Genomic DNA, 27,143 nt, shown 5'->3' with positions numbered 1-27,143 from the left:
CTAGGTTTCCCCGTTTTCCTGCTCAGAAAGAGAGGTAGCAGGGCTGTGTTACCGACGCCAGAAACGAGTGGCTTCGCTTGGCCACGATGTGGCGACAAGCCTTTTTTCTTAGCTTGTTGCGTCTGATGGATCCCTGAGAGATATCCTTGTCTGCTACTTTTAACCTTCGCGGATCCAAGCGTGGGAAAGATTTCTGCTCCACTGCAGCCCTTTCCTCTTTTTTTTCCCATATGTTCCCCATCCTGCTCCTCCTGCAGCACACATTTTGGGGGCAGCTGCTAACACTTTTCAACTCTGCATTTAATTAAAGACATTAGTATTGTCATTCTTGTAATTTTCCAGACCATGAGTCTGACTCTGGGAAAGCTGTGAAATAGGCGCCTAAAAACCATATAATATATTGGCTTCATCCCTTCCATTGTCTGGTACCAAGGGCTTCTTGCTGGTACTCCAAGTGCCTCTGAATTGTGTGCTTAGATGTGTGTTAGTGTGTGTGCTTAGGTAAAGGACAGAAAGAGCAAGAAGGAGAAATGCTTCATGCTGTCAGCTCTCAAGAGAAAGGAAAAAAGAGCCTCTAAGGAAAAATTACCAGAGATGGTCTCCTTCTATCCCTTGCGGGCACACTGGTCTGCAGCTTCCCACTGCAGCTCAGCACCACAGTGCTGCATCTGCTTATGCTACCTCCCACACTGTCAGCCCTTCTACAAGCAACAAGGGCTAGAAACTTTCTGGGAGAATTAGTGCCAAGAGAATCTTTAATTGTTTCTTACCAACTATAAGGCAAGAAATTATGGTTCCATGGCCAGAAACATCTCAGCATTGACAAGTTTGGAGGTTTACCCAAAATTCTGCAGTTTTTTTCCGGCAAAAGGTTAGTTGTGCATTTGCCAACACTTCCAGATGGGTTCACAGGGCCACTCTAACAGGCTTTCCTGTTCAGGTCCTAGAATCCAGCCAGAAGCAGGATCTGTTGCTGCACAGGACACACAGCCTGTTGTGGCCTGGGAAGGGGACTAGAAGGCACAGAGAGCTTCTCATCCACAGCAGCTACAGAGAGGGTGAAACACAGAGCTTAAGTGTGGGCCCCATAATCACATTGTACTGTTTGTGTGAGCAGAGGTTTCATGTCTCTCCCTAACATTTTTTGACCTCACCTTCTGATCCCAGGATAGTAGGAGGGAAGAGCTGGTTCCAGTGGTGAAACAGGAAACATCTTTTGCCCCTTCCTTGCAAGTTAATGCATCTCATTTTCTAGTGGTAAAGTATCCTGACAGAACATGGAAAGAGGATTCACCAAGACAGCAAAGCAAGGAAATTCTACTCAGTGTATAGGTTTAGCACACTATGAACTGCCTTGATTGGCCATATGGCAGGCATGAGACATAGGAGGCTACAGTTTATTATAATGATGTATTCTACTGCTCGTTCACATTATGTTACTGCAGTTAATACTTTCTGGAGTTTCTTTTAAAACCCTAGTTCTAACACTAGCTCTTCAGAAAAATGCTCAAAAAAATGTCGACATTTTCCCAAACTTTTATTATGCAGGTAAGTTCCCAAACTTTAATTTTGAAGGCTAGCACACACACCTACTAGTAAAAGAGCAAGAACACCAAATGTGTTTCTTCTTAACTCATTTCCCAGGAGGAATGGGCCTGCTCCTGATTGTGCTCTTCTACTTGGGCCATACACTACATGGGGATGTGGAGAGATTGGGGACAGGCTGTCCCTACTCTTCATCGAGCACAGACTATGGACATCTCAGGCCTCCTCATCCCTTTATCAACCCAGATATGGGGCCACCAGGTTTGGAGGCCCAGGGCAGGCATTTACATTAAACAGAGGTTTATAGCTTTGAGAGCAGAACTGGCTGCAAATTCTCCACTGATTGCCTTCTAAAATATCAGGGACTCCTGCCCCATTTCTGCATGGGAAAAGTGACTAATTCTCTGCCTCATCCCACACACCTCAAATGTGCCCCCAAGCACCTAGAAGGCAAGGTGAGAAGACACAGTTCAGACAGAAGATGCACAATTTTCCCACCCTCACTAGTGAGCCACGCAGGTTTCCCAGCCCCAGCTTCATGGTGTCAGCAGGAAAGGTGGCTAAGAACACAAAGGCTCCCTTCATGTGCCGTGTCCTCTTAACCTCTAAGAACACAAAGGCTCCCTGCTGCAGTGTCCTCTTAACCTCTCTTGTGTACAATGCAGAAATATTTCTTAAGAGAGCCACATGCAAAGCATGAATCCCAGTGTTGCCTTCCAGAGTCATCACCATTGAAAGGATGCCAAACTGATTTCTGAGGGTTTTAGGGAAGGAGTAGGTGCTTTTGCCCTTTGTGACTAAGTGGAAGAGAAGGATGGCTGATGGAAAGGGCACTGCCAATGCTGCTGCCCAAAAATTTGCTGATGGAGTGGGGAAGGAGATCAGAATTTATGTTCCATTCAATACCTACTAAAGCTATGGGTTTCTCCTTCCTTATCTTCCCCTTCACTTCTCATTTAAAGATGCAACTCCTTCTATAATCCCTTTTTTCCCAAGGGAGACATCCTGGCACAGCACACAGCCCTCAGACATTTTAGCTGTGCAGGGTCTGTGGTCTCAGATCACAGTATTCTGCCCTAATATATCTGCAGAAAGCAATTAGGAGAAATACTTCAGCTCTAATTTATATAGCAATATAGTAATCATTGCTCACAAGAGCATGAAGCATTAATACCAGGAAAATAAAACCCCAGAAATGGAGGCAGAGCAACTCATTTGAGGCATGAGTTGTCTCTGCAGTGGCTTTTCACGTGGAGGGCTGCTGTGACCTACCAAGGGACTTTCCATGCATCACTCTGTTATGCCCCTGTCTTGTCTTAGCTGTCAATTGCTTTCTCTACTGGCCAAGGCTTTTTCTCTGAATGGTGTATCTGAGAGAGAGAGAGTGGTGTTATAAACATTATGCTTTCCTAGCAGGCCAAGAGCAGCCTGGGAAGGCTCATCTCTGCTCCCAACAGACCCTGGTTCTGGCATCTCCCACAGTTTCCACCCTCTCTCACTTTTTCAGTTTAAACTGACTGGGGAGGTCCCACAGCAGAGCAGGGTCCCAGCTGTCAGACAGGGAAAGGTGCTTGCAGCTGTAAGAGGCAGCACGGCAGAGGTTGCAAATTTAGACCTTACTGAGACATGTGGAAGGCAGTAAAGCCATTTATTAAGTGGTTGGGTAGAGGAAATGTCATATAAGAATTAGGAAGTATCAGGTTCAGAAAAGATTTTGAAAATTTGTGGATACTGAATATAAAGAGAAAACAGTAGAAAAGCTGAAACAGAGAGCATGATGCAATTTCAGACTAAGAAAGCATCTTATCTTTCCCTACCAGGAAGCTCTGTTGCTGCTTCTTTTTGAAGATGCTGCCCTGGTGCCCTTCTCAAGGGGAAGCAGAGCTTTGTAGGACAGGGCAGGATGATCAGAGCTAAACATTGTGTAATTTGTAGATATTCACACCCATGTTCTGTACCTGTATTTGATGAAGGACCTTTTAAGCAGACCAGTCCCAGGGACAGCACCAGTGTTCTTATGGGGTCAGTTGCCCCAGAAATGTAGAAGCCCATTAGTGACAGCACAAAATGCTGCAGCATGGCCTGGTGATTCCAAGAAGCTGGAGAGCCGCAAAAATATGCTAGATTACCACATCTGCAGTGGGAGCATAATCTGCTTCTGCAGGAGCGCCTTTGTGGATGGCCAGAAGGCACTGATACAGTCATAGAAAATCTTCAGTCAGCAGTCCCCCCCAGCAAAATCTTGAACAGAGAGAAGCCTTACAGAGTGAGAGACATTTCTTTTCATTTTAGTGGAATATCTCTTCCCTGGACTCATGGGTTTTACTATTAGCTCTCCCAGATTCTCTTAACATTAAATCACACACTGACATATGGAGGAAAAATAAATGTCTTGGTCTTTCCATGGGATCATAGAATTGCAGAATCATAGAATGGTTTGAGTTGGAAGGGACCTTAAAAATCATCTAGTGTCAGCCCTGCCCCATCATGGGCAGGGACACCTTTCACTAGACTGGGGTGCTTAAAACCCCATACATCCTAGCCATGAATATTTCTAAAAATATGGAAATAATAATGCTGATTCTTGGGCTGGATATTTCAAGTTCCTCCTAGATGCACAAGCAGATCCTCTGCCCCCCGCCTCCACTTCCAGCAGATAGAATTTCAAGTGACAATTGTCTAATGAAAACAAGTTATGAGTCTCCAAATACAAAATAATTTCAAGTATCTGCTTGCAGTCTTATAAATATTCTACAGTCTCTTTAATTCCTCAGTACCCAGGCTGAAGCCTCTTTCTCAATATGTGTTTTAGGCTTTTGGAGATTGAAGTTTTACCTGTATTATAGCCACTTAGTGCTTATCAAAAATGCCACTGCTTTCAGGTTTAAAACAGGAGGAAGTCTACAGTGATAATATGTTTTTACTGTCAAGTTACTATAATCACTCTCTCTGGAGCAAGTTCACAGTGTGCCACATTTTCACCTCTTAGCAATGCAGAAGAGCCTTCCAGAAGAGTCAGCTTTTGTTATGCTGTGCTCCTCTGGCCCATCAAACACTTTTCGTAGGGCCACAGTGGAAAGAGGAAAGCAATTTATAATATAAACTAATAATATGATATCACATGACTTAAAGAAATATTTGTTGAATGCCAAGTACTTCCCAATTTTTTACATTCCTACATGATTTTTTTTGTCCAGCTGGTTTTCGAGTTTTTAGAATAGTTTTGGATCAGCAGAGCAATAGAAATTCAAGTCTGCTGTTACAACGTGCTATCAAAGGTTACCTTGCTCCTGCCAAAAGGTCAGAATTTACACAAAAAAAAAGAGAAAAGCAGCAGCATGTATAAATAGATGTGTTCAACAAGTAATAGCAATTAACACAGTACAGTACACAGTGCTTACTAAATGTGTGAAGCCTGATTCATCTCTTGAACAATGTTAAACATGAGTATCTCAATAAAACTTCAAAATTATCTACTACCAGCTCACAGTGTGTTATTTTCAAAAATGGCATTTTAGTGCAGCTGAATGTGGAATGAAGTCCAGCGTGTGCGGGCCAGCAGGTGTGTTACTTGCTTCAGAACATGGTAGTGATACAATGGCTAAACACAAAATCTTTATTAACCTAAATTCTCACTCTGTTATTTGTATGCATTGAGATGTGTGGGTGTGCCTCAGGGGCACCTTTGTTTAAGATTTGGGAGGGGAGGGAGAGGGAGAGGGAGAGGGAGAGGGAGAGGGAGAGGGAGAGGGAGAGGGAGAGGGAGAGGGAGAGGGAGAGGAGATCAAAAGCTGAGCTCTGAAGAAATGCTGCCAAAGTCTGTCCAAAACCAAAGAGGGATGCAGAAAGAGAGAGACAGAGAGAGCAGCTTCTCAGACAGGTGTCCCTGGATGATAATTTCAAAAAAAGCTGAAGCTGTTGGTGGCCTAGTATTATGTCTCTGGTCTGCTAGAAGCAACCACATTGATTTTACTGTTCAGAGGTCTGTTGGCTGTATCTTCTCTCCTCTATGTCATAGAGCACAGGATCAGGTACCTGCAGCATCCACTTCTATTCCTAGGACCATTTACACCAAAGCATTACCTGTATATGCTTAGTTGTGACCCTCTTGCATGCCAACAAGGCTTTCTAGGAGCTCACACCATCACTGTGCTGTTACTTAGTGTAAGATCCTCAAAGATCCCTCTTTCCCACACAGAAATGCTCTGCAGATTTAGGGGGGCGTTGACCAAGCTCATGTACTCTTTATGAAAATTAAGCCTGCTCTAAGGGGCTGCTAAGCAGCACAACTGCACTGACTGATTCCTCACTCAGCAAGGAAACCTGGGCAATGTCTAATGTCGAGACTTGAGGTGGGACTTCCTTGTCCTCAGCAGAACCCTTGAGCCCTTGCTCAGACACCCAGCTGGTAAGGCAGGAGCTTTCCTGCCTTACCAGCTCAGGCAGAGCTCCTGCATATAAGCGAGCTTCACTTTTGAAGATGATGATTAGTAAAAGAATGAATTATATTGCAGCTGGGAAGCCTGTCAGTCCAGCTCTGACAAAAATTGCCCTATAGAGAAAGAAGTCTCTTCAGAATAACTAGTTTCTCCAAAAGAAAGATAAAGCAGTTTGGAATAAGAGCTTAAAAGAAAAGAAACCAAATATTTAAATATAATACTGGAAGATCTGTTTTTAGTCAAACTGCTTTGAGTAACTAAATGTAAGTAAATGAGGGGGAGCAGGAGATTATGGCTCTTCTTAGCTTAATAACACCAAGCCCATAAAGAATTCATGCCTCCACTTTCAGTAGCTACAGTGCTTCCTTCCCCAGGACTGACAGCTTTCTTCCCCACCAGATCACGTCACTGGCTGTCACCAGTGGACTCACATGTTTCTTATTTCATATGTGACATGCTAACTAGAGACCTGCTTCAAAACAGGCATTTATGAGTCACTTGCTATTCAGCTATGCTATCAAAAAAACACAGTTTGAATACATAAGGGCATGAAATAAACACTCTTAAAACACTGAATAATCTTCTCTGACACTATCACTCTAAAGTTGAAAATGCTGCAGGTTCCTGGAGCAGTGCAGCCTGGTTTTATCACCACAAGGACATCCGAACACAGGTCAGGGCTATTTTATATTCATCAGCATGACAACCTCGACCAGTACCTCTGGAAACACAAACCACATCTCAAGGCAATGTGCCCAGCTTCCCACTGCTGACTGCTGGGCTGGAAAACCTCACATGTTTTCCTATTGCAGGAGCTGCTAAAAGGTGGAGATATCAACAGAGAAAAAAAAGGGAAGAAGAAAAATACCTCCTATGCCCACATATGTGCATGGTTTTGGCTTTCAGCTTGTTTTCATATTAGACAACACTTTTTCAGTATTTAGAGAAAATAATTTCTTTCATAAATGAATTTATTGCCATCAGCTTCCTGAAAGCAAGCTTAAATCAGTTATCCTGAGCAGTCATTTAAAACTCTCCATGTTTCTAAGCCTGCATAGCTTCAGGTAGAATTAAAAAACGTCCTTTAGGCATGTAACTGCATATGCCCCATGAGGTCTACATAGCAAGATTTTCACTTTCAATTGACTAAATTATGTTATGACCAGGTAGCGCTGCCATTCCTTAATGCAACATGTGATGCTTGTTGTGTTGGAGGTGATTCAATAGAGGCAATGATCTAAAATTATAGCACGCACTCTCTGGTTCCTGTTGTTCTCATTAACAGCCTAAATTTCCAACGTACATTTATGATTCTAGTTATAGGAGAGCTGGATGCAATTCGCACCTGCGTAGGAGGTACAGGAAGAACAGTGCTCTGCTTACGTCTCACTTTTAAGCAGTGCTTTGAACAGCTTACTCGTTTGTACTGATTCTTGGAAAGAATCACACCTATTTTTGAAGAAAGCAAAGCCACTGCACACACGGTGCTTTACAGTGGTCCTGCCAGGTGACAGCACAGATTCAAACCCAACCGTGGCATCCTCTTGAATGTGGCAAAGATGTCAGCTTCATCACCCTGCTCTGTTCCAATCATCTTAAATTGATGGGTGGAGCATGGGATTGTGGCCGAGCTAGAGACTTCAAGCGTTTGCAGGGTGTCAAGAAAAATGGACACATCAAAACAAAGTATCTTCTGCTTATGCTTGTCCTTGCCATCAAGTCATGAAAGAAGGAGGAGCTTAAGGCTATGTGTTATTCTTTGCATATCCTCCGTCCATTCAAAACTTTCAAGTTCTGTAAGAGAAAGTTGTGAAATAAATAGCCTCGGGCAGAATTTTTGCTTTCATACCAGGGTACCATCTGCGTGGCTGAATTAAAAGCCTGGGCCAAGATGTAATGCTGCTATGGGAAGTGAAGTCTGAGTCTGTTGTGAAAAAAGGGTTTTGTGAAGTTGGTCAGTGGATGTCAATACCATGGGGCTTTGGGAATAATCTTTTCTCCACAGCAGGAAGAAGCTGGGCCTGGCTAGCACCAAGCAGCCTGGACATGGACTACCCAAGGCAAAGCTCTGCTGTGGTCAGACCAGGCATATGCTGTGGAAAAATGGGAAAAGGAGGTAATTTTGCCTGGGACAGGCTGGTTCACACTACTTTAATGGGAATCACACACACTCACCTGAGAGCTGTGCTTGATGTGTGCAGGCAAACGAGGTTACGCCTGTTTGCCTTGCCCTGCCACTGCTGCTTCTGCACAGATATCCATAATCATGAGATGTCACAATGAGAAAGCAGAAAACAACACTGCTTTGTTTTTCCTACCTATAAAAAGGCATGAGTTCATCAGACTTTCATTTCCCCTTTTTTTGGCACGCTACATATACTCTTTGAGAAAAGAGGATGGGAGGTATCAGTCACTGCCTCGAATCGTTTGGTATTAACATGTCACCAGCGTTTCAGGGGATTCATCAAAGTCAGGAATAGCAGGTGACTCACAGGCAGTGTCTGTGCTTTTGTACATGTCTGGTTCAGGCAATGAATTTGCTCATTGGATTTTGTGTGTCACGTAAGTGAGATGAGGGATTCATCAAGGCTGCATCTAGGCTTGGCCTTTGGAGTAGAGCCTCCACAATGGGTCAGCACCCTGGAATGGCCCTAAGGCATGTGTCCCACAGTTCTGAATGGCTGCACCCAAGACACTGAAGGACACAGGAGGAACATCCATGGTCACATAGCTGTGGCTCACTGCACAGACACACCCTCAGAGAGCTTGTTCTATGGTTTGTGCTGCACAATTCCCACCCTCATACTTGGGCTCTGATCTAGGTCTGCAAACTTTTTTTTTACAGTGGTAGCTCACAGGGACTGTGAGGAGAACTTTGTGCCTTGCATTCACTGCTATTCTACATCCCTGAAGGAAAATGGAATATCTTTCCTCTCCCCCACCCTCCATCTTTTCTGCTTTCTTCTCCAGTGTGGCGGATGGAATCTTCTCAGAGACAGACAGGATTCCCCAAGGAGTGCCTTGCTGTGTATCTGGTGTGAGTGAGTTTTGAGTGTCCTGGGGACCTGGCGAAGTGATCTCTGCCTACTTGGCAGCTGCTGTTCATTTCAGCAGCAAAGACCTTTCATTCCAGCAGCATGCTGTTTTCAATGCTGTCTCTAATTAAATACTGGAAAGATGACCAGGACTAGCACTGAGGCACCCAGACACAATATGGCTGCTACCATGTTTCCCCATGTTCCAGGTACTACCCAGTCTGCAGAGGAAATTATTTGGCTGGGAGATCCCTCTATGGCAAAGCCTTGGACTATCTCCAGGGGCCAGAGAAAGCTTGCACAGCAGTGCCCTTCAATTTTTATTTACTTTTCTATTGCTTTGCAGGACCCCTTCCGTGGAACACAGACCAAGGCTCCTGACAGAGCCTGATGCCCTGTGTCAAGGTCAGACACTGCTCTCAGACGTTGTTCTCTGCTTGAAACATTCCTGTGGAGAGCTCTCTGAAGCTATTCAGTGCCCCCTCCCCCTACATTTTGGTGCCAGATGACATTACTTGCTCAAACCCAGTCAATGGACCCCTTTCTCCAGGCTAGAGGGAGAGCCTGTATTGATTGCCTGCAGACACCAGCTTCCCTCTAGAAGGAGAACAAACCACTCACCTTAGTCATTCTTGCAGACCGGGTTCTGGGCAGGCCTGGGCACAGCACTCCTGCCTAGACAGCTCACAGTAAGGCATCATGTGGGCACCAAAACTTCTTTTTTCCCACTCAGCCCACTTCTGGTTGTGGCTATCTCTCCAAGTGCAGTGTGAGGAGAGGCAGAATCGAACAAGGCTTCATAGCATGGTCCAAATCCTATAACCTTAGATTTAACAGGTATTCTTGCAGTTAGCAAGAAACTTCTGCCCTGTTTCTCCCAGACAAATGTAAATAACTTCATTGCAGGCAGATGTTCTTTACACAGATGCAGCTCAAAATACAGGCTTGAGGCCAGGTTTCATCCTTTTCCAATTGGATCACCAGGCACTGAGAACCAGCCTTTAAAAATTTTTGCACTGTTGGGCTTCCTTGATCCATCCCATGATTAAACCTGAGTACTTGAGTTTGTTTAGCTTTTCTATTCTGCTGGCATCTGTCAAGCTCAGCTTTTTACCTTCTTTTTTGGTGGTTGTTTTTGTCACATTTCTCCAAGCAGAGGAAAAGTCTGCTGGGGGGTTCAGTGCAAGATGTCTTCCTTGGTCTGATGGACCACAGTCCCCTGCTCACTGAACAGCAGAGAGCCTGCGTGCGGGCACAGTGACCCTTCCCACTCCATCCTGCACAGAGACCTGGATAGATTCAGTGTGAATGCAGCTACACTTGCTTGGGAGGGTGGGAGTATGTGGAGACAGCACACCATTCACACTGGGCTGGCTGCTACACTCTCTGATGAGTGTCATCCCCACTGTTTGAGAAGATGCCTTTCCTGTGCAGAGGCACAGGAAGGGAGCAGGCACCAAACATCAGTTTCTTCAGCGCACATTTCTGTCTCTTTGCACAGTTCCACCTTCAGTGTCAGTGTCATCAGTGATGCTGGGCTTTGTGCGGCAATGGTTGAGTCATGGGCAATGTTCCCTGTGGGTGAATGTGCTCTGGGAGAAGTACCTTCTAAGGGCTACAAGAGGCAGGTCAGAGATGCCAGAGAGCCTGGTGGGTACTTCATCCAGAGTAATCGGAAGGAACCATGCACTTCCTGCAATCTGGAGTGAGACAGCTTATGCTTAGATGAGAGAATGGGGCTAAAATCCTTTTGCTTACATGCTGCAAGGGTTTATTTTTAATACAGTATTAAAAATACAATTTATGGTTGAAAATACCTGTTGATGAATGCTGTTTACCAGAAAGGAACATCTGAAGAGATTGTTTCTGGGAAACTCAGAGCCAAGAGAAGAATGTCTGTTACATATCAGTATCACTCGCTTCAGGTATCCGTTCCAAGCAACATAATATGAGAGAGGTGAGTTGTCCCATTCTAGCAAGCAAAGAGAGCAGAACAACCACCTTCACAGTGCTTAACCAAGGAAGCTGAAAGTGTGAAAGTATTGAGATCATGACATATGAAATACAAAGAAGGAAACCTCATGGAACCCGGGAAAACCAGCAGTGAATGCTCCATCCTAAAAGGAACGAACGTGTTCAGCAAAGCTGCAAGCACAAAGAGTTGCTGGGAGGAAAGATGCGAGGAGTGATAACGAAATGTGGTGGAAATTATGAGCTGCACTTAAAACACAGTTGACAAGTGGCTTAGTTCTGTAGAGCTGTGAAAGAGGTGGATTTAGAGCGTGGTCAGAGTGAGTCTGTAGCTCCTTCTTTGACTCTGCAACCACTTCCAGCTCCTCCCCTCCTCCTGGAGGCTGAGAATCCCTTTGGTAAATGGGTTTTGTTGCACCCTAGCTACTGGAAGAGGAGGAGATTTTTAATCCCTTTTACAGTGCCTGGCAGGAAAAGGAGCTAACAGGGACTGTGTAGGTAGGAAGATGAATATGCTGCTAAAACAGCCTTTGCCCTCTGCTCATAGCACAGTATTGGTGGGACAAAAAAATTAAAAGTGCCCCAGCTAATATGCATTATTTGAGCCAAAGTGGGCTGGGATAAACATGGCTTTGCGCAGCAATGCTGGGGGTAAGTCCCTGGAAAGAGTAGGACAGAGGAGCCAGACTCTTTACCACAGTTACTGCTGCAAGTTCTAGGCTTGCCCAGGACCCCCGCTGATCTCCAAGAAAATTACTGACCATTGCTGATGAACAGATACAGATTTCATGTTTTGACTCAGAGTTTTTAAGATGGCCCTATCAAATCTTACTGCCAATAAATTTGTCATTAGCAAAACCCACAGATAAACAGTGACAGAATTCTGCAGTTTTGTTCTGTTTTTATCAGAGAGCTAGCTCTGCTTTCTCTCTTCATTTAGATTAAAAAAAAAAAAAAAAGAAAAGAAAAAAAGAAAGGAGAAGAAAAAGAGAAAGAAAAAGTGAAAGAAAAAGAGAAAGAGAAAGAGAGAGAGAGGGAAAGAAAGAAAAAGAAAAAGAAAAAGAAAAAGAAAAAGAAAAAGAAAAAGAAAAAGAAAAAGAAAAAGAAAAAGAAAAAGAAAAAGAAAAAGAAAAAGAAAAAGAAAAAGAAAAAGAAGAAAAAGGCAAGGCAGTATTTTATAACGCACTCTAGCCTACACAGCCAGACTCTGTGACCACTTGGTCATCTCGCTTTTTTGATAGCTAGGGTGAACTCAGAGCTAACAGCAGTGTGAACTTTCATTATTTTTCTGAGTGTCAAATTTAAAGTCTACTTTAAGAATTGAAATGCCACTTCCTGTTTGATCCTTGAGACTTTCTTCATTGCCCCAATATGGAGTGTATGACATGCTTTTCAAGTGCAGGTAGAGTTCACTCAGTTGCATGATTTCCCCATGGCTCTGTTACGGTGAGCCATGTCTGGGCTCTGTTCCTCACATGTAACGCAGTAACATCTGTGCTCCTACCTGCCTCTGTGAGTGTGTGTGTTTGTTACTAATTGTGCTTAGATACATAACTGTCTTAAGTCTTCTTCTAAGCCATGGACACTTTGCTGCTTCTATCCAGAGCAGGGGGAATGGTGCCTCAGGACTGTGCTGATCCCCCAGCCCTCTGCCCTCTGCAGCAGAGCTGAGCTGTGGGACCAGCCACATCAGTGCCCAGCTCCCTGCTGCAGGCTCTGCTCCTGGCAAAGGTCAGGTCAGTCAGAGCCTGCTGGACTTGAGTTGCATCTGTCAATAAACGTTCACAGGTTCCCTCTTGCTGATGTGTTTTGCAAGGGATGTCCTTTCTTATGGACAGTCTGAGGAGACATTCACTCCTGGTAACTGCTGGAATTGCTATAGGGCACACCCACTAATTTGCTATGAGAGGCACTCTGTTTTTCCAGAGCACAACTGCTGCACTAGAGAAGCATATTCATCCATACATTCACACAGAATTTCCTCTTTTCAACCAGTATCTATAGCTATATCTAGTCCATCATCTATAGTTACATCATCTCTATCTATATCTATATCTATATCTATATATCTATATCTATATCTATATCTATATCTATATAATCTATCTATCTATCTAATCTATCTCTATCAGGGTGCATACACATCTATATGCTTTATGACACTAAGCATACATTAGAAACACAATAACCTTCCCATAGGAGCTAGTTTCAAAAGCTCACTTAAGTATTGGTGATTTCTGTACTGTAAAAGCTTTTCAGAAAGCCCTAACTTGCAGACATGCACCACTTCTACTGAACTAAAGCTTTTTAACAGATGTCAAACAACCAACCCACCACCTTGACATGGATAATTGCTCAAAGTAATCAGGCATTAATTTCCCTCAGTATTGGAGGAAGTTGCTAGTTTTAGTTGGTGAGAAGAGATGATAAAATAAGTTGAAGAGGCACTAAATAGGATCCCAATATGCCATGCTAGTGTTCACCACAGATGTTTTCCAGGGCCTGACTTACTTCACACAAGCTGTCCTGTAGACATTCCTCCAAGGACTCTTTTCCTCCTTATGCCAGAAGTGTGACAGCAGAAGGTTCCTCCCTCAACCTGTAAGTATGCTGTGGCCTCTGTCTCTCAGTACATGCTGAATGTGGAGCTTTACTGCTACCCAAAAGATGTCCCAGCATCCCTTTATCCACCATTTCCCTCTCTGCTCAGATACTCACTATAACATAATTCCTCAGCCAGGATTATGCCCTTGTACACTTCCCTGCATCAGCCATTCCTGAGATATCTCTGGGTAGGAGTTTGGGACCAAGCAAGCAGCAGAACCAGGTACCTTTGCAGAGTGGGCTCAGGAGGTTGCAGGGCACCAAGACCCAGGCAGTCCACATTTTGCTGCAATATGCCTCATGAAAAAAACTCAGGATTTTCAGCCATTATTTAAGAGATTCTCAAAAACCTCATGTTTCCCTCTCCTCTAAGAAGCATTATTGTGCTGCTGTGTCAGCCGTACTGCAGATGTCAAGGTTGTGTTCCCTATTGTGTGTTTGTTTTCTCTTCCTGGAGAACCTTCATGTCACCTTCATTTCACCTTGTATTGTGCCTTCACGTTTTGTCATCTACCACTATGAGCTACAGCAAAAAGCACAGATTTCCATTCACTTCTCTAACACAGGGAGCAGTCCTTCCCAGAGCCTTGGTGCAAGAGCAGCTGTGTGGATCTGCAGACATGCCCTTTGGCTGTGACAGAAGATAATGTGGCTGAGCCCCGCTTCCCTACTGTATTAATTATTAATGAAGCTGAACAGAAGAGCAGTTCATCTGAAGTAGCACAAAGAAGAAAGGAATGATTCATACCCACCTTTGCTAATGCTTTCAGATTTGCTGGATTTCCAGCGGCCCAAAATTAAATCCCCATTCCCTCCCTTTTCCTTTCTAAATCAGGTACAAAGCTCTATCCAGCTAGAGGAAATGTCAATTTATCAGAGGCAGAGTGGTCTCTATATGACACCATCAAGTCACATACAAAACAGTCCAATAGCGATACCTGGAAATGCAACATGGGGTTTTGGATAGGAAGTCTACTTCAAAGGGCTTTCTGATCTATTTTACACAATAGCATGCTGTTCTGTACTGAAATGAATGTGTAGAGATTAGCATGTGCCCAAAGCAGCATTTTCCTCCCACCATGAGCACAAAGAAATCCCATTGCATTGGCCAGTGACTGTCTAAGCTGCTCCTCTGCAGCGCCATGGCAGCAGCACAGCAGCAGGATGTGCAGCCCAGGGTTGTGGCACAGCCAGCAGCACCCCTGCATCGAGGGTCCCTGTGGGAGCACCACATGTCCCCAGAAAGCAGTGGGAACGCACTGCCTGCTGCTGTGTAGCTCCTGAAAGGGTGGAGAGAGTGTCACTGGGATTTCATCTCCATTGCTCCAGAATCCTTTGCAGCAGAGGAAAGTTTAGGTACCACCATGAGGATACCTTTTGCTAAAAGGAGCCAAATGCCAGTGTCTGCTCCCCTGGGAAATAAACACCATCAGTGATGCCAGGGAGAACTGCAACTACAAGGAGAGCTGCAGGACTCTGCAGAAATGCATCAGAAAATTGTTCAAATTTATCTAAAAAAGACCCTCCAACTTTTTAGGTTGGCTGTGGGAAACAGCAGTACCGGCATCCCAAAATATCACCCTGGCTGCTGTGCCACACCCCCCCACGCATCCCCACGAAACAGTGCCACTGCTCTTGGTTATGATTTCCACCACTCTCCAAGCACAAAGCCCTGAGGATTCTGCTGCACATCAAAACTGTCAGAGAAACATCCTGCACCACTAGGCACAGTTTCTCCAGCCTGGCAGGTTGTGCAAGCTGACGGCAGCAGAGGAGCTCCAGGACTGCTGCTGCAGGCATCCCACAAGGAAGCAGTGCTGAGAGCTCCCACTCCTCCAGGCTGGTGGAGCACTGGAACAGCAAATCTGACTGACCAGACGGTCTGAGGCTTGTTGCCAACTTACTCAGACACAAAGGCTGAATGGTTCTGCAACAGTATATTTTTAAAGGGAGTCCTCACTAGCCTCTCCAGGCAGCAGCAGGCCTGGGAGAAGCACCAGAAGGTATTAATATTTATGGAGGGAATTCTGGTGAAGAAAAAATGGACAATGATATCAAACATTTCTAAAGAAGCATGAACTTGAGAGTTATTTTACTTACCTGCAGGGAAAAGACACCAAATCATTACTAGTTCAGTTAGAAGTCATGATGCTGGAGGCTTTTTCAGCTTGGACAGAATAATGAATAAATTGAATACTAATGATGTTCATTATTACTAATTACTGACCAAGGAGGGTGCTAGGAGACAGCCCGTGTCCTGTGCCCCTGCTGGAGACACTCTGTGTCTCACATCTGCCCTGATTTTGCTGTGCTCTTGAGTGTTGCAGATCAGAGGCTCCAAACGGTGTAGCACCCCACTCCCGTTTGGAAAACAAGACTGAAAGGCCTTTGAAATTTACAGAGTGTGCCAGCTACTGCTGGCTGGCCCCAAGCGAGGGGGCAGCCAGCAGGAGCACAGCAGGTTTCTCTCTGGGGCATCTGCATTTGACAGCACTTGTGAGAGTTTTGGGGTGCATTTCAGCCTCAGGGCACTGGCAGTTTTCAGGGATATCCACGTCCTGTAATGGCTTCAGAGCAGCTGGCACCACAGTGCATGCTGCACTGAGCAATGAGCACTGAGCTGTGACTCTGGCTGTGCCACTCTATGGGCAAAGAGCAGCTGTGCAGCCCAGAACATCTGTGTGTAACAGCTCACAGTGATGGGTGTTTGTTCTGTCTTGTTGCTCCTCAGTCTTTCCCAGAGCAGCAGTGGCCGTGGTTGAGCCACTCCTTGAGTGAGAGATTTTTTTCTTGCTTTCCTCACTTCACCAACCTGCCCACTGCTTCTCACTGTAAAGCTCTGTATGCTTACTGCACAGGAGAATTTCAGAGGACACAGGTTGTATCCCTGCTAAGTAATGTCAAAACCCTGAGCCAGATTGCAATAATTTCTTATTCAAACTTTTTTTTTGGTCCTTTTTCCCCCACACCTTTCCTTAAAATATTTCCTCCCTCTCTCTCCTCACTTGTGTGTTTCCCTGGGTTTCCTACTCTTTTGTACTTCAAGACAACCCCAGACAGACCACTTTTGATTGGTTTCAATGAGATCTTGTCTTGGTTTACCCCAGCCATCAACCAAGCTCTACAAGCTGCTTCCCCACAAATGAGGCTGGGAGGGAATCAGGAGGGTAGAGGCTGCAGAACTTGTGGGCTGAGGTACAGAGAGTTTAATAGGGACAGCAAAATCTGTGCATACAAGCAAAGCAAAACAAGGAATGAATTCACTGCTTGCCATGATAGCAAGGCCTAATCATACATAATGGTGACTTGGGAAGACAAACTTCTCATTCCAAATGTCCCCTCTTCCTCCTTCTTCCCTCACTTTATGATGTCACATGGTCTGGAATATCCCTTTGCTCAGCTGCGGTCACCTGTTCTGGCTGTGTCCCCCCAGTCCCCTCACCACCACGGCAGGAGAAGCAGAAAAGGCCTTGGCTCTGTGTGAGCCCTGCTCAGCAATAACAAAAACATCTCTGTTGTCAGCCCTGTGTTCAGCACAAGTCTAAAACACAGTCCCTGTGAAGACAATTAACTCTACCCCTGACAAAACCAGCCCATGGTAAAATAATTACTTTAAGTTCTTAAGAGATTTGGCTATTAGTTTTCTGGAGGCTGAGGAGATTCTGAGGATTTTAATCTAACTTTAACTGTCTCTGCCTAGCCCCATGCAATGATGGCTTACAGGCATTTGCTAAAAGCCAAGTCCAACACTTGTACAAAGTATGCCTCCGTAGTTTGACTACTACATGCTGCAAAACCTCTATTTTGTTTTCCAGACTTCTTCAGATAAACAAAAAACGGTCTCTGCTGCGTAACAGAAATGCTGATATTGTAGGTATCTGAACTCAACGGATGTTACAACGGATGTTAGAGAAGGATGGGGGTAGGACTGGGAGGTAACATGCTTGATGAGTCTCTGATGTCAGTATTTGCTGCCTTCCCAGCTCATAAGCACTAGTTAATTAACACTATCTGGAATCCTATGTCTTCTCCCTCTTGCTTTCACTAAGGGCTGTTTACTCAGGTGTGATATCTCCCACGCTAAGGTCTTGTTTATCTGAGACAGTCATCCCACATTTTTAGTCTTTAAAGCTGAGATTAACGCTGCATTGTATTGAACAATTTTTAGATTTTTATATATACATCTTAACTATGTAAACAGTTTTTACCAGGAACTTCAAATAATTCAAAATATTAGCTTTGCAAAAAGGCAAAAACCCCCCAGCTTTGTACCCAAGCAACTGAGAAAAAAATCAAACTCAAACTCAGTTCTCCTAAGGTCCATATTCAAACTATGGGATGTCTTTGATGAGATGAGATTATTTTAGTCAGAGATAATTTCTCCCTGCTCAGCTTTTTCTCCCAATTTGTCACTCTGATTTCTGTTTGGACTTCCTATCCTCCTTTATTACCATTTGCAGATTTCTCAACCAGTCTGACAGGAGGAAGCTAGAGATTTTCTTTATTCTACAGACTAAACTAAATTGAACTAAGGCTTTTATAACATCTTTGAACTTTTTTCTTTTTTTTTTTTTTCCTGGAAAAACCTAAGCAAAATTAATCACAGCTGGAAAGAAATTGGACTGATCATTCCAGTAAACACTACGTGTGCTAGTAGCTGTGACTTTCATTTTCCACATTGCAGAGAGATTAAGCAAACAAAGCTGCAGCTATTCAGACTATTTGTCTCATTAGGAAATAGAAGAGTCATTTGTTCATAAATACATTGAACTGTTACAACAGCAGCTGTCTGCACTGAAACAGGGGATACATTTTGGTTTTTCCCTGAAACTTCTATATTCTGATTCATTATGTCCACAGGCAGAGACTGACAAAGTAATGCCAGAGGATGTAGGAAGGAAGCCATGAGCTACTGCTGCCAGCTTTAGGCTTATGCACGTCTGTGGTACCTGATCTGCTTACTGAAAAGGTTTTAGTACTGTCAACAATAATTTGGGACTCCTTCTTCCTTATAATAATAGCCATGATGTATGCAAGCCATTTTCTTATTAGGGTTGCTGGAAACACGCAAGAAGGAGCCTGACAGGAGTGACAGACATAATCTAATTTATTCACCCACTGCAGCATCCTTCATCTTCCCCACACAGAATTTATCAGCATTTTCGGACACAAAGGTATGAATGAAAAAGGAGTCCTAAGAATTCATCCTCCTTGCAAACAAATCCCTAAAACCAAAGAAGGGCCTAAAAGACTTAAAGAAAAAAATGAACATAAATTTATTTTTTTTTAATTCAACCATGAACTATTTTCAGTGAAGCAAAGAATTCCACAAAATGTCATACTGATCCTGAAAGCCAGGCACCTAAAATGTGCCTGAAAACCACTTTAAGACCATATTTCCATGGTCACATTAAGACTGTATTTCTTCGTCAACAAAAAACTATAATTTATGAATTTTATTTTTAAGAGCAATTTCTTTTTATTATCTATTTGGAACAAATATTGTGACAAAGTCTAACTGTGGTACATTTTTTTTTTAGTTTGTTTGGTTTGGTTTGATTATGTTTTTTTGTGGTAAGGCAGCATATTCCTCCAGACAACTCCTTGACATCTAGTTTCTTTAAAGCCATTGAAGCCAGTGGTAAAATTTTCTGAAAACCAAGACTGTATGCCCTTGTATTATAACTCACACCTTTGTGGATTAGGCTTCTTAGAAAATACCAGATTTGATTGACTTGTCTCATTTGCTCATATTTATTTTGCATTATTAATGTGAAACACTATTCTGACAAAATATGGTAATCAAATTATTCTGGAAATGTGTTTTCTCTTAAGCTGTCAAAACTATGGGATGCATGTAAAAAAGTTAACTTTCAAAAAAAAATATTAAAATGCAGTAACTAGGCAGAATCAACACATGCTTTTATTTCCATTGCATATAAAATTTCATATGAAGGTATTGATGTACAGTACTAACCCATAGGCTGTAAGAGAGGCTAAGAAACCAGTGAAAGAATAGCCATGTGCAATGTTCACACAAGTTGCCACTCTCAAGACATCCCCAAAGAAAATACCAAATTAAAACAGTAACAAGAAATTGTTCAGGATTTCTGTTGTTGTAGTGTCCCTTTTAGACCATATAAAACAAAAGCATTCGAATTCCTTTGGGCCAGGGCTGCTAAAATCTACAGTTTGTGTCAAAAAGGAGATTCTGTGTTTTCTTGGAAAAGAATCTCTCCTTTCGTGAATAAGTCGCAAGTTACAAGGGCTGGGCATCACTGGAATGGAGAAGAGGTTTTTACCTCACTCTGGCAAATTCAATGATACCAGCTCTGAGTTATCTGGAGCAGTGTGACAAGTCAAACAGCAAGAGTTGCTCAGTCCAACCTGCAAACCTAATAGTAGTGTTATTAAAACATCTAACAGTTGACTGCTCTTCTGGAGAGCTAGTGCACTATGCTACACACACCTGCACAAAGCTTTAGCTACACCTATATAAAATAAACTTTGGCTACTTGTAACACTAATATTGGAAAGCATTTCCAAGGCTGAAGTTGTATATCCTACTATGGATTCTGCTTATACAGTGATCATTTGTGCTACTAAAGAAGAGACATTACAGACAATTGTAAAAGTGTATGAGTTACACCCTCTTAATTCTGATCATTCCATTTCACAATATGCATTAAAATCAAATGTTTATTAGAGATGCTTTCCAAAGCTGTTTCAGTGCATTTCAGCACTGAAATGCAGCATCAATTATTTATCTTTTTTAGGAACAAAAAATGGCTGCAATAATCCCCAATTACAGGCTGTAAAAAGATATTCAGAGACAATAAAATTACATTACCAGAAGTCTGCTAAAGCTTGAACTTCCAGCAGGGTCAAGAATGAAAATTTATTGTAGTATTACACATATTGGCTCGTAAGAGTATCCCCCATCGGTTAGCAACTAAAAATATGTAGAAATGCCCAGCCCCAGCCCCAAGGCTACCTTACTTTCAAATGCAGCTAAACAAGAAAATATTGTTTAAAGTTAAGGCACAGCCCTGGGACCAAAGACCTGCAGCTTTTTAAATCAATATATCTTTATGTATTTTATACTTTTCTTGAATCTTCCATAAACGAGCTCTGTGGTGACACTGAATATATTACAGGAGAAGAAATGTACAAGGAATATGTATACACAATAGTCATTCTCTCACCAAGAGTTTCCAGATACAGCAACACCACCCTGACAAGGATGATGTTATAATAAGAACTGATAATTTACAATTAACATTACAGTATGTACATTACAATAAATACATGGTTGTAAACAGAGACAAACAAGACTGTATTACAGGTAAGGTCATTTGGTGAGAAAAATGCATGGCACAAAAAATAAATAATGCATTTGAAAAGAACTGTCAAAGCTTTCTATAAAACCCATTTCATTCAAGTTTTAAACTTCTGAATGCTATTTGTTCTATCTATATTCTTTCATTATCCTTTTTTAATGACACAAAACAATTAAAGAATTTAAATACAGCATTACTGAGTACAGCAACTTGCAAGCTAAAGTGTACTGTTATAAACAAGGTGATATTTCTTTTTTCCTCCCACTCAATATCCTCTCACTGCATTTTTTATGGCAAAAATATTCACAACACATAAAGCCACTTGTAAATTGTATTGTTTTAAAGCAGTGTACAATGCTAAAACACACTTTGGCAAAAGAGGAAAATAAAGATTGTACAGTGCATTATATCCCCAACTCTAAGAAATGGTATCATTTTCTATGATTTGATTGTCCACATGTACAGGTGTATATCTCACAATATGGTTTTATGTTTATTTACCTTCAATTAGTGCAGAAACAAAACCTTCCAGGTCCTACTGGTTATTCTGGAATTTATATTGCTTTTCCACTACTGAGGTTCCAGGCACTCTTGGGGGGCTGAAAGGATTTTTAGATGGATCAGGTTCAGCAAGAAATAATGAAACAAAAAAGGAATTTTAAAAAAAAATTCAAAACACAAAAAACCCCAGGAGTTATCTTCATTCTTTTACTCCTTCTGCATCTTCTATGCTGAGGCCCTGTAAGGGCTAATAGTAAAGAAAATTATGACCTTGATATAGAAGAATGCAAAATTGATTTAAAAGTTGAATTATTAGCCAAGTAGTTTAAATCAGATTTTTATTCTAGATCTCCAGTAATTTAAAAGTACCTGCATTCATAACTGCAAATTTGCTACAAAAAAATCCAAAGGGAAAATAACGGCCGCTGCTATCACCTTTTGTTAAGAAATTATCTTGATATTGTCATTTTGACAGAGTTTTGCAATGTAGGAGTCTGTTAGCATCCCTAGGCAACTATTTCCCATCTTTTACACTCAAAACTACAATTCTAATGAGGAGTAAAGAGGAGGAAATAAAATCTCTTCCTCCATGTGACCAAACATCAAGACTGAAAAATGACAAAGATGAACTCCTACCTCCCTTTAGCTTTCCAAGTTACAAAAACTTTCAGTACCAATCAAACTGAAAGGTAGGATTCCCTTAGCACAAACTGGATAAAGGATGAAATGATCTAAGACTGAAATAATATGGAGAAAACTACAACTCTGATGATGCACTGCTCGCTTACACTATAATATAAAAAGACAAGACTGGCCTGGCTCTTCTAGCAACAGACATTTAAAAATAACACTAGTCATCATTTTTATGTTGTACAAGTTTCAGATTAGCAAATGCTTTAACTAGATAGCTACCCAGATTAAAAGTTACTAGGAGTCATAAGTTGGAAATATTACACTAATGACTTTTTGCACCAGAACAAGTATTTCATACATTGTATTAGTCTGTTCTGATTTAGCAGTCTATAGCTCCCAGACAAAAGCAGTCTGAAAAACCATGTTTCAGAGGAACAAAATTGATTAGAATAGCAAAAGAGATGCTTTTGTACTGATGACAATTCATTACTCTTTTTACAGGCTCTGGTCCTGTAAATCCTAATGTTAGTGGTCCCGGCTGGTATCACCAGGACCACTTCTTGTAGTAAGACAGAGTTGGCAGGATCAGGCTACTTACGAGGACAAAAGCACTGTATAAGTCCACTAACATATTTGGGAAAATAGTGTTGAAAAAACAAATAAACAAAAAAGCTATCCTACTGAAAAAGTTCTATGTAACACAAAGAATACTCATGGAACTCACTAATATATAAAATAATAGACATTTACAGCTTAATATTACCATGACATTCTAAGGTGCCAAAAAAAAAAATTAAAGAAAAAGCCTGACAAGTATTTTCCAGTGTAGTAAAGATTTGTACTGAAAACTTGTAAATTGCTCTTTGGAAAAAAAAAATAGTTGCAGATGAAAGTGTGTTTTTATTTTTTAAATATAATACCTTGGTATATTTAATAAAAGTGAGCTCTAAAAAAGATCTCTCTTTCACATATTATACAAAATGGAGAGGTTACTGCAACCCACTGGGTCACATTTTTTTCAGTCATGTCTCAGAAGATTAGAAATTAGAAAATTATGTAATTTTCACAGCTTATCTTCCTGTTGGTAACAGAATCCATTTGTGTCACATCATTTTTGTGAATTTGTTTTCCAGTAGGAACCTCAATGTTTTTTCTTTGTTTCCTCTACAGATGAACATTATCCAATGTCTTACAATACAATTCAATGAATTCAAAAACTATCAAAGCACACCAACATTCGTTTGGCAGGTGGTACTCCTCTGAAAGCATTTCCTTTATTTAATGGAATCTGCCAAATAGAGACCTTATTAAAATGCAATTTATGGATGTTCTCCCCCTGCTTTCTGATAGCATGGAGGTGAAAATTCTGTTTACAATATTCCTGAGTGCCAAACTGAATCATCAACTTCAGTTTTGATCAACAATCATTCTGGCAGATAACACCAAGTTCTGACCATGGTTGTAGTATGTGACATATACTTTGGAAATCATTGCCTACATTTAAAAAAAGAAAAAGAAAAATAAAAAATCCGTAACAAAACTGAAAATATCCCAGGCACCCCACAGCACCACCCCCCAACAAAAAAAAAAAAAAAAAAAAAAAAAAAAAAAAGAAAAGAGTGAAAGAGGAAAAGAAAGGGAGTGAGCAAGAGAGAAAGAGACTGTGTTTTCATTGTTATGTGTCAGGAGAATGTTCTTCTACCACACAAGGCTCTGCTGTTTGGTGCTCCTCCTCCTCCACTTCTTCCCCTACTTGCTCATCAAGAGGAATTTCAGTGGATTCTGAATCCTGGGTGCAAAGAGTCTTGGAGTCACTGAAGCTGGTGTCTTCTTCTACTTGACTTCCACTGTCCTTTTCGGTGTCTGACTCACCGTCTTCCTCCAGCGTTAGTTCAAACTGGAATTTTTCAGCTTGACCCTGCTTTCCCTCTTCCTTTTCTTCAGGTGCAGGAGAGGGACTTCTAGGGATTGTGCTCTGGTACCATTCTCGATTGTCCTCCAGTGTATCTAAGATATCCTGGGCATCTGGGTGAACAAGATCTGCCCACGTCTCCCACAAAGGATGAACAATGTAATCTATAAAACCCACCTGTTTCAAATAATGCAAGAATATGATTACTCACAGAAAAATGAGTAAGTCATGCAAAGTACGAGAAATATAATGCTAGGGAGAGACACAAGATACATTACCCTTAGAGGTGGCTGAAAGGAAACATACTAGTTTATCTAACAGATAAGGTCTTTTACTTTTCAGAAGTCTCATTCAGGATATTGGATAACAGCACAGGAAAGGATTTTTTTCAAGTGAACTCCTTATTCCAAACAACTCCACTGCATCTAGAGAACTAAATACCTGCTTTACACTTAATTATGTTTTTGAAGGAAACCTCTATCAGCTGTATAATAATTTCTTTTGGCATGCACGCTGCTTTTTAGGTCAGGACAGTGATGGAATCCCTTCAGCAAACATACTGCCACGCACTATGTTTTCACAGTACGTCTCAATTTGCCTCACTTACAACTGAGGAGCTGAATTAATTAACTCAGAGGAAGAAAAGAAAAAAGTGCATTCAGAAATTGTTCAAAACATGACATCCTTTTCTTCTAAAAGGTTTAACTACCTTATAAAATAAATTACCTGTGATTTTTCTACAGATGCATTGTGCTTATCACACATGGGACTTATCTCCATTCCCCTCTCTCGTTCCCGGTCTCCCTGACGGAAAAATTCCTCCATTATTCTATCTGTCCATTGGCGGTAGAGATGGAGCGGCTTGGTAGGGTTGCTCAGATCTGCACAGTGCACCATATTCTGAAGAACCTAGGATACATTGTGGTGTTATTGCACTGAAGAAAAGCAGCTCCTATTTTATTTTAATTTCTGGTGACTGTAGAACAAAATCTTGAAGACACGCACAATGCAAAATTTATTCTAAACAGCCAAAACTTATGTGCTTGTGTGCTTTTCGCACTTGCAGTAATAGCCATGAATTACCTGGCTTCTGCTGCTTCTGCTGCTATAAAGGTCACAAAATCCTTGTGAAAAAGAGAATCACTTTTTGATAATCTGAAAGGAAGGCCAAAGCCTCATTTAGTCCTGAACTACCCTAGCACTTTGTTGTCTCCCAGAGAATCACATAAACCATATAATTTAGACCAGTGAGGAAACAGCGGGAAGCAGCAAATCATGGTGTGAAAGAGACAGCTCTAATTCATGCTGGGGAAGACAATGTTATTAAGTATGTAATACAGGTGAATATTTTCAGATGCATTTCCTTACCTGAATCCTGTCTGAATAGTTATCAAGAAGCAGGACACCAGAACTGGTCACTTTTTTAGTTTCAACCATAGTTTTTAAATCAGCCAGTAGATTCATATGCTTAGACATATCTGTTGCAAGTACCTAGAAAAAACAAATGAAAAATGAACACTATGTAAATAATTCTACTGGATTTTTATGAAAAATAATTGAACATATAAATCAACATTTTTGGAAGGAACCCATAGCTCCTATGTCTGACTACATGATACAAGTAAGACTCCTATATATTCGTAATAGTAGGTTCTCATATTAGTTTTTTAAAGAATATGAAAAAATCATTGTTCAGCATTGCTCTCAATGAACTGATCAGCCCAAATTCATCTTTAATTCAGTAGCAAATTTCTACCTGTAATGGTAGAATGGCATCATGTCATTACAAAACCAGTTTGAAACAGAATAGTATGCCTTCCAGAAATGCATGGAAAGTGAGTGGAACTTAAAAGACCCCACTATTTGGGTGATACAACAAAACTTCAAACTTTCACTTTATGTTTATGGGCCTGACGACATGGCATTTATCATAAATCACTTCTGTGCTTTATTATTCAATGTCTTAGCTCCATGGAAGACAAAATCTCAAAACTTACAATGTCAATGACCATTTTCCTCAATGATTGTCTCTGTTTTTTGGTCAAATTCTGGAAAATGTCACAATTTTCTTCCTGCAGCAGCTTGAAACCCACAGCCAAGTGATGATTCTCCAGTACTGATGAGTCATTGTACATCAAGGCGAGTTCAGAATCTGCAATAACAATTGCAGGGCAGAATGTTACTAAAGCCTGTGCTTCTACCAAATCCCTTAAGATCTTTTTCAAATTCATTACATGCATAACAAGATTTGCAGATAAACTTTTAGAATCCACCCAGAAAGTTACAGAATTATTCACTGAATGACTTTTACTAGGTCAAGCCAAAGTTGAGCAAAACAAAGAAAAGGCTTTGTAATGACATTGGAACACGTGCCTGGAGTGTCAAGTTAGAAAAAATATAAAGAAGTTAATTTTTAGAATAAATTTTCATATCTGCAAGAGGTAACTTAGAAAATATTTTATGCATAATATATGCATAAACACACGTCAACTAAAACACACTGATGTATTGTCTTCTCATGTCTCTCTCTGTCACAACACCTAAAATTCTACTGTTAGTCAAGTTTCAGCTTCCCAGCACTCTGACCTGGGAACACACAGCTGAGGCTTTTCTGCAGGTCTGCTGCAGAGCACCAGCTTCTTGATTTTCCAATCATGTCTTTCCGCAGTTATCCAAGACACTAAGATGCCTAGTGAGCTAGGCCTACAGTCATTAGTCCATGACAGCTGAAGGCTGGTAGGATGGACAGAAGCAGCTATGCTTCTGTCTTTTTCATGTAACATCATGTGGTGTGAAACCGCAGGCAGTGGCCTTGAGTGCTGCCTTGTGTTTGGGCATGGTCAGTCCCTGACGCTGTCTGTAATGCTGTCTTCACCAATGGAATCATTCTTACCTCAGCCACCCCAAATGGCCATGAGAATAGCACACACTTCCCAGCCATGCCTGTGCTAAGGCACACATGTAAGGTCACCTTAGACCTGCTGAACAGACAGCTCTGAAAAATCAAAGCAGTTACAAAACTGTCTGCACAGCTTTAGCTTTAACCCAGGAATACAGCACAGTCAGATTGCATATGCTTTAAGATACAGCTTGTAAATAAATCCATCACGAAAAACTCAAATAATTTTTATGTGATCACACTTTTCCTGTGCTATAGTAACTT

At 41.7% G+C, this 27,143-nt stretch overlaps 1 protein-coding gene across 7 annotated transcripts in view; it reads right to left on the bottom strand.

The window, feature by feature from the left end:
* Positions 1-19,495: 19,495 nt before the first annotated feature.
* PDE4D (phosphodiesterase 4D) overlaps positions 19,496-27,143 on the bottom strand; it is a 533,887-nt gene continuing 526,239 nt past the window's right edge. For all 7 annotated transcript variants that reach the window (XM_059836725.1, XM_059836727.1, XM_059836729.1 and 4 more), the window contains 4 exons: positions 25,978-26,132; positions 25,349-25,471; positions 24,707-24,889; positions 19,496-24,157 (listed from right to left, as the gene is read on the bottom strand). In XM_059836725.1, the coding sequence (XP_059692708.1) occupies positions 23,744-24,157; positions 24,707-24,889; positions 25,349-25,471; positions 25,978-26,132 (875 nt within the window). In that variant the 3' untranslated portion in view covers positions 19,496-23,743. The remainder of the gene's footprint in view (positions 24,158-24,706; positions 24,890-25,348; positions 25,472-25,977; positions 26,133-27,143) is intronic.

The sequence above is a fragment of the Haemorhous mexicanus genome, chromosome Z (assembly GCF_027477595.1).
Source record: "Haemorhous mexicanus isolate bHaeMex1 chromosome Z, bHaeMex1.pri, whole genome shotgun sequence".
NCBI lineage: Eukaryota > Metazoa > Chordata > Aves > Passeriformes > Fringillidae > Haemorhous > Haemorhous mexicanus.
The sequence above is the reverse complement of the archived record's forward strand: the minus strand, read 5'-3'. Positions and strand labels throughout refer to the sequence as shown.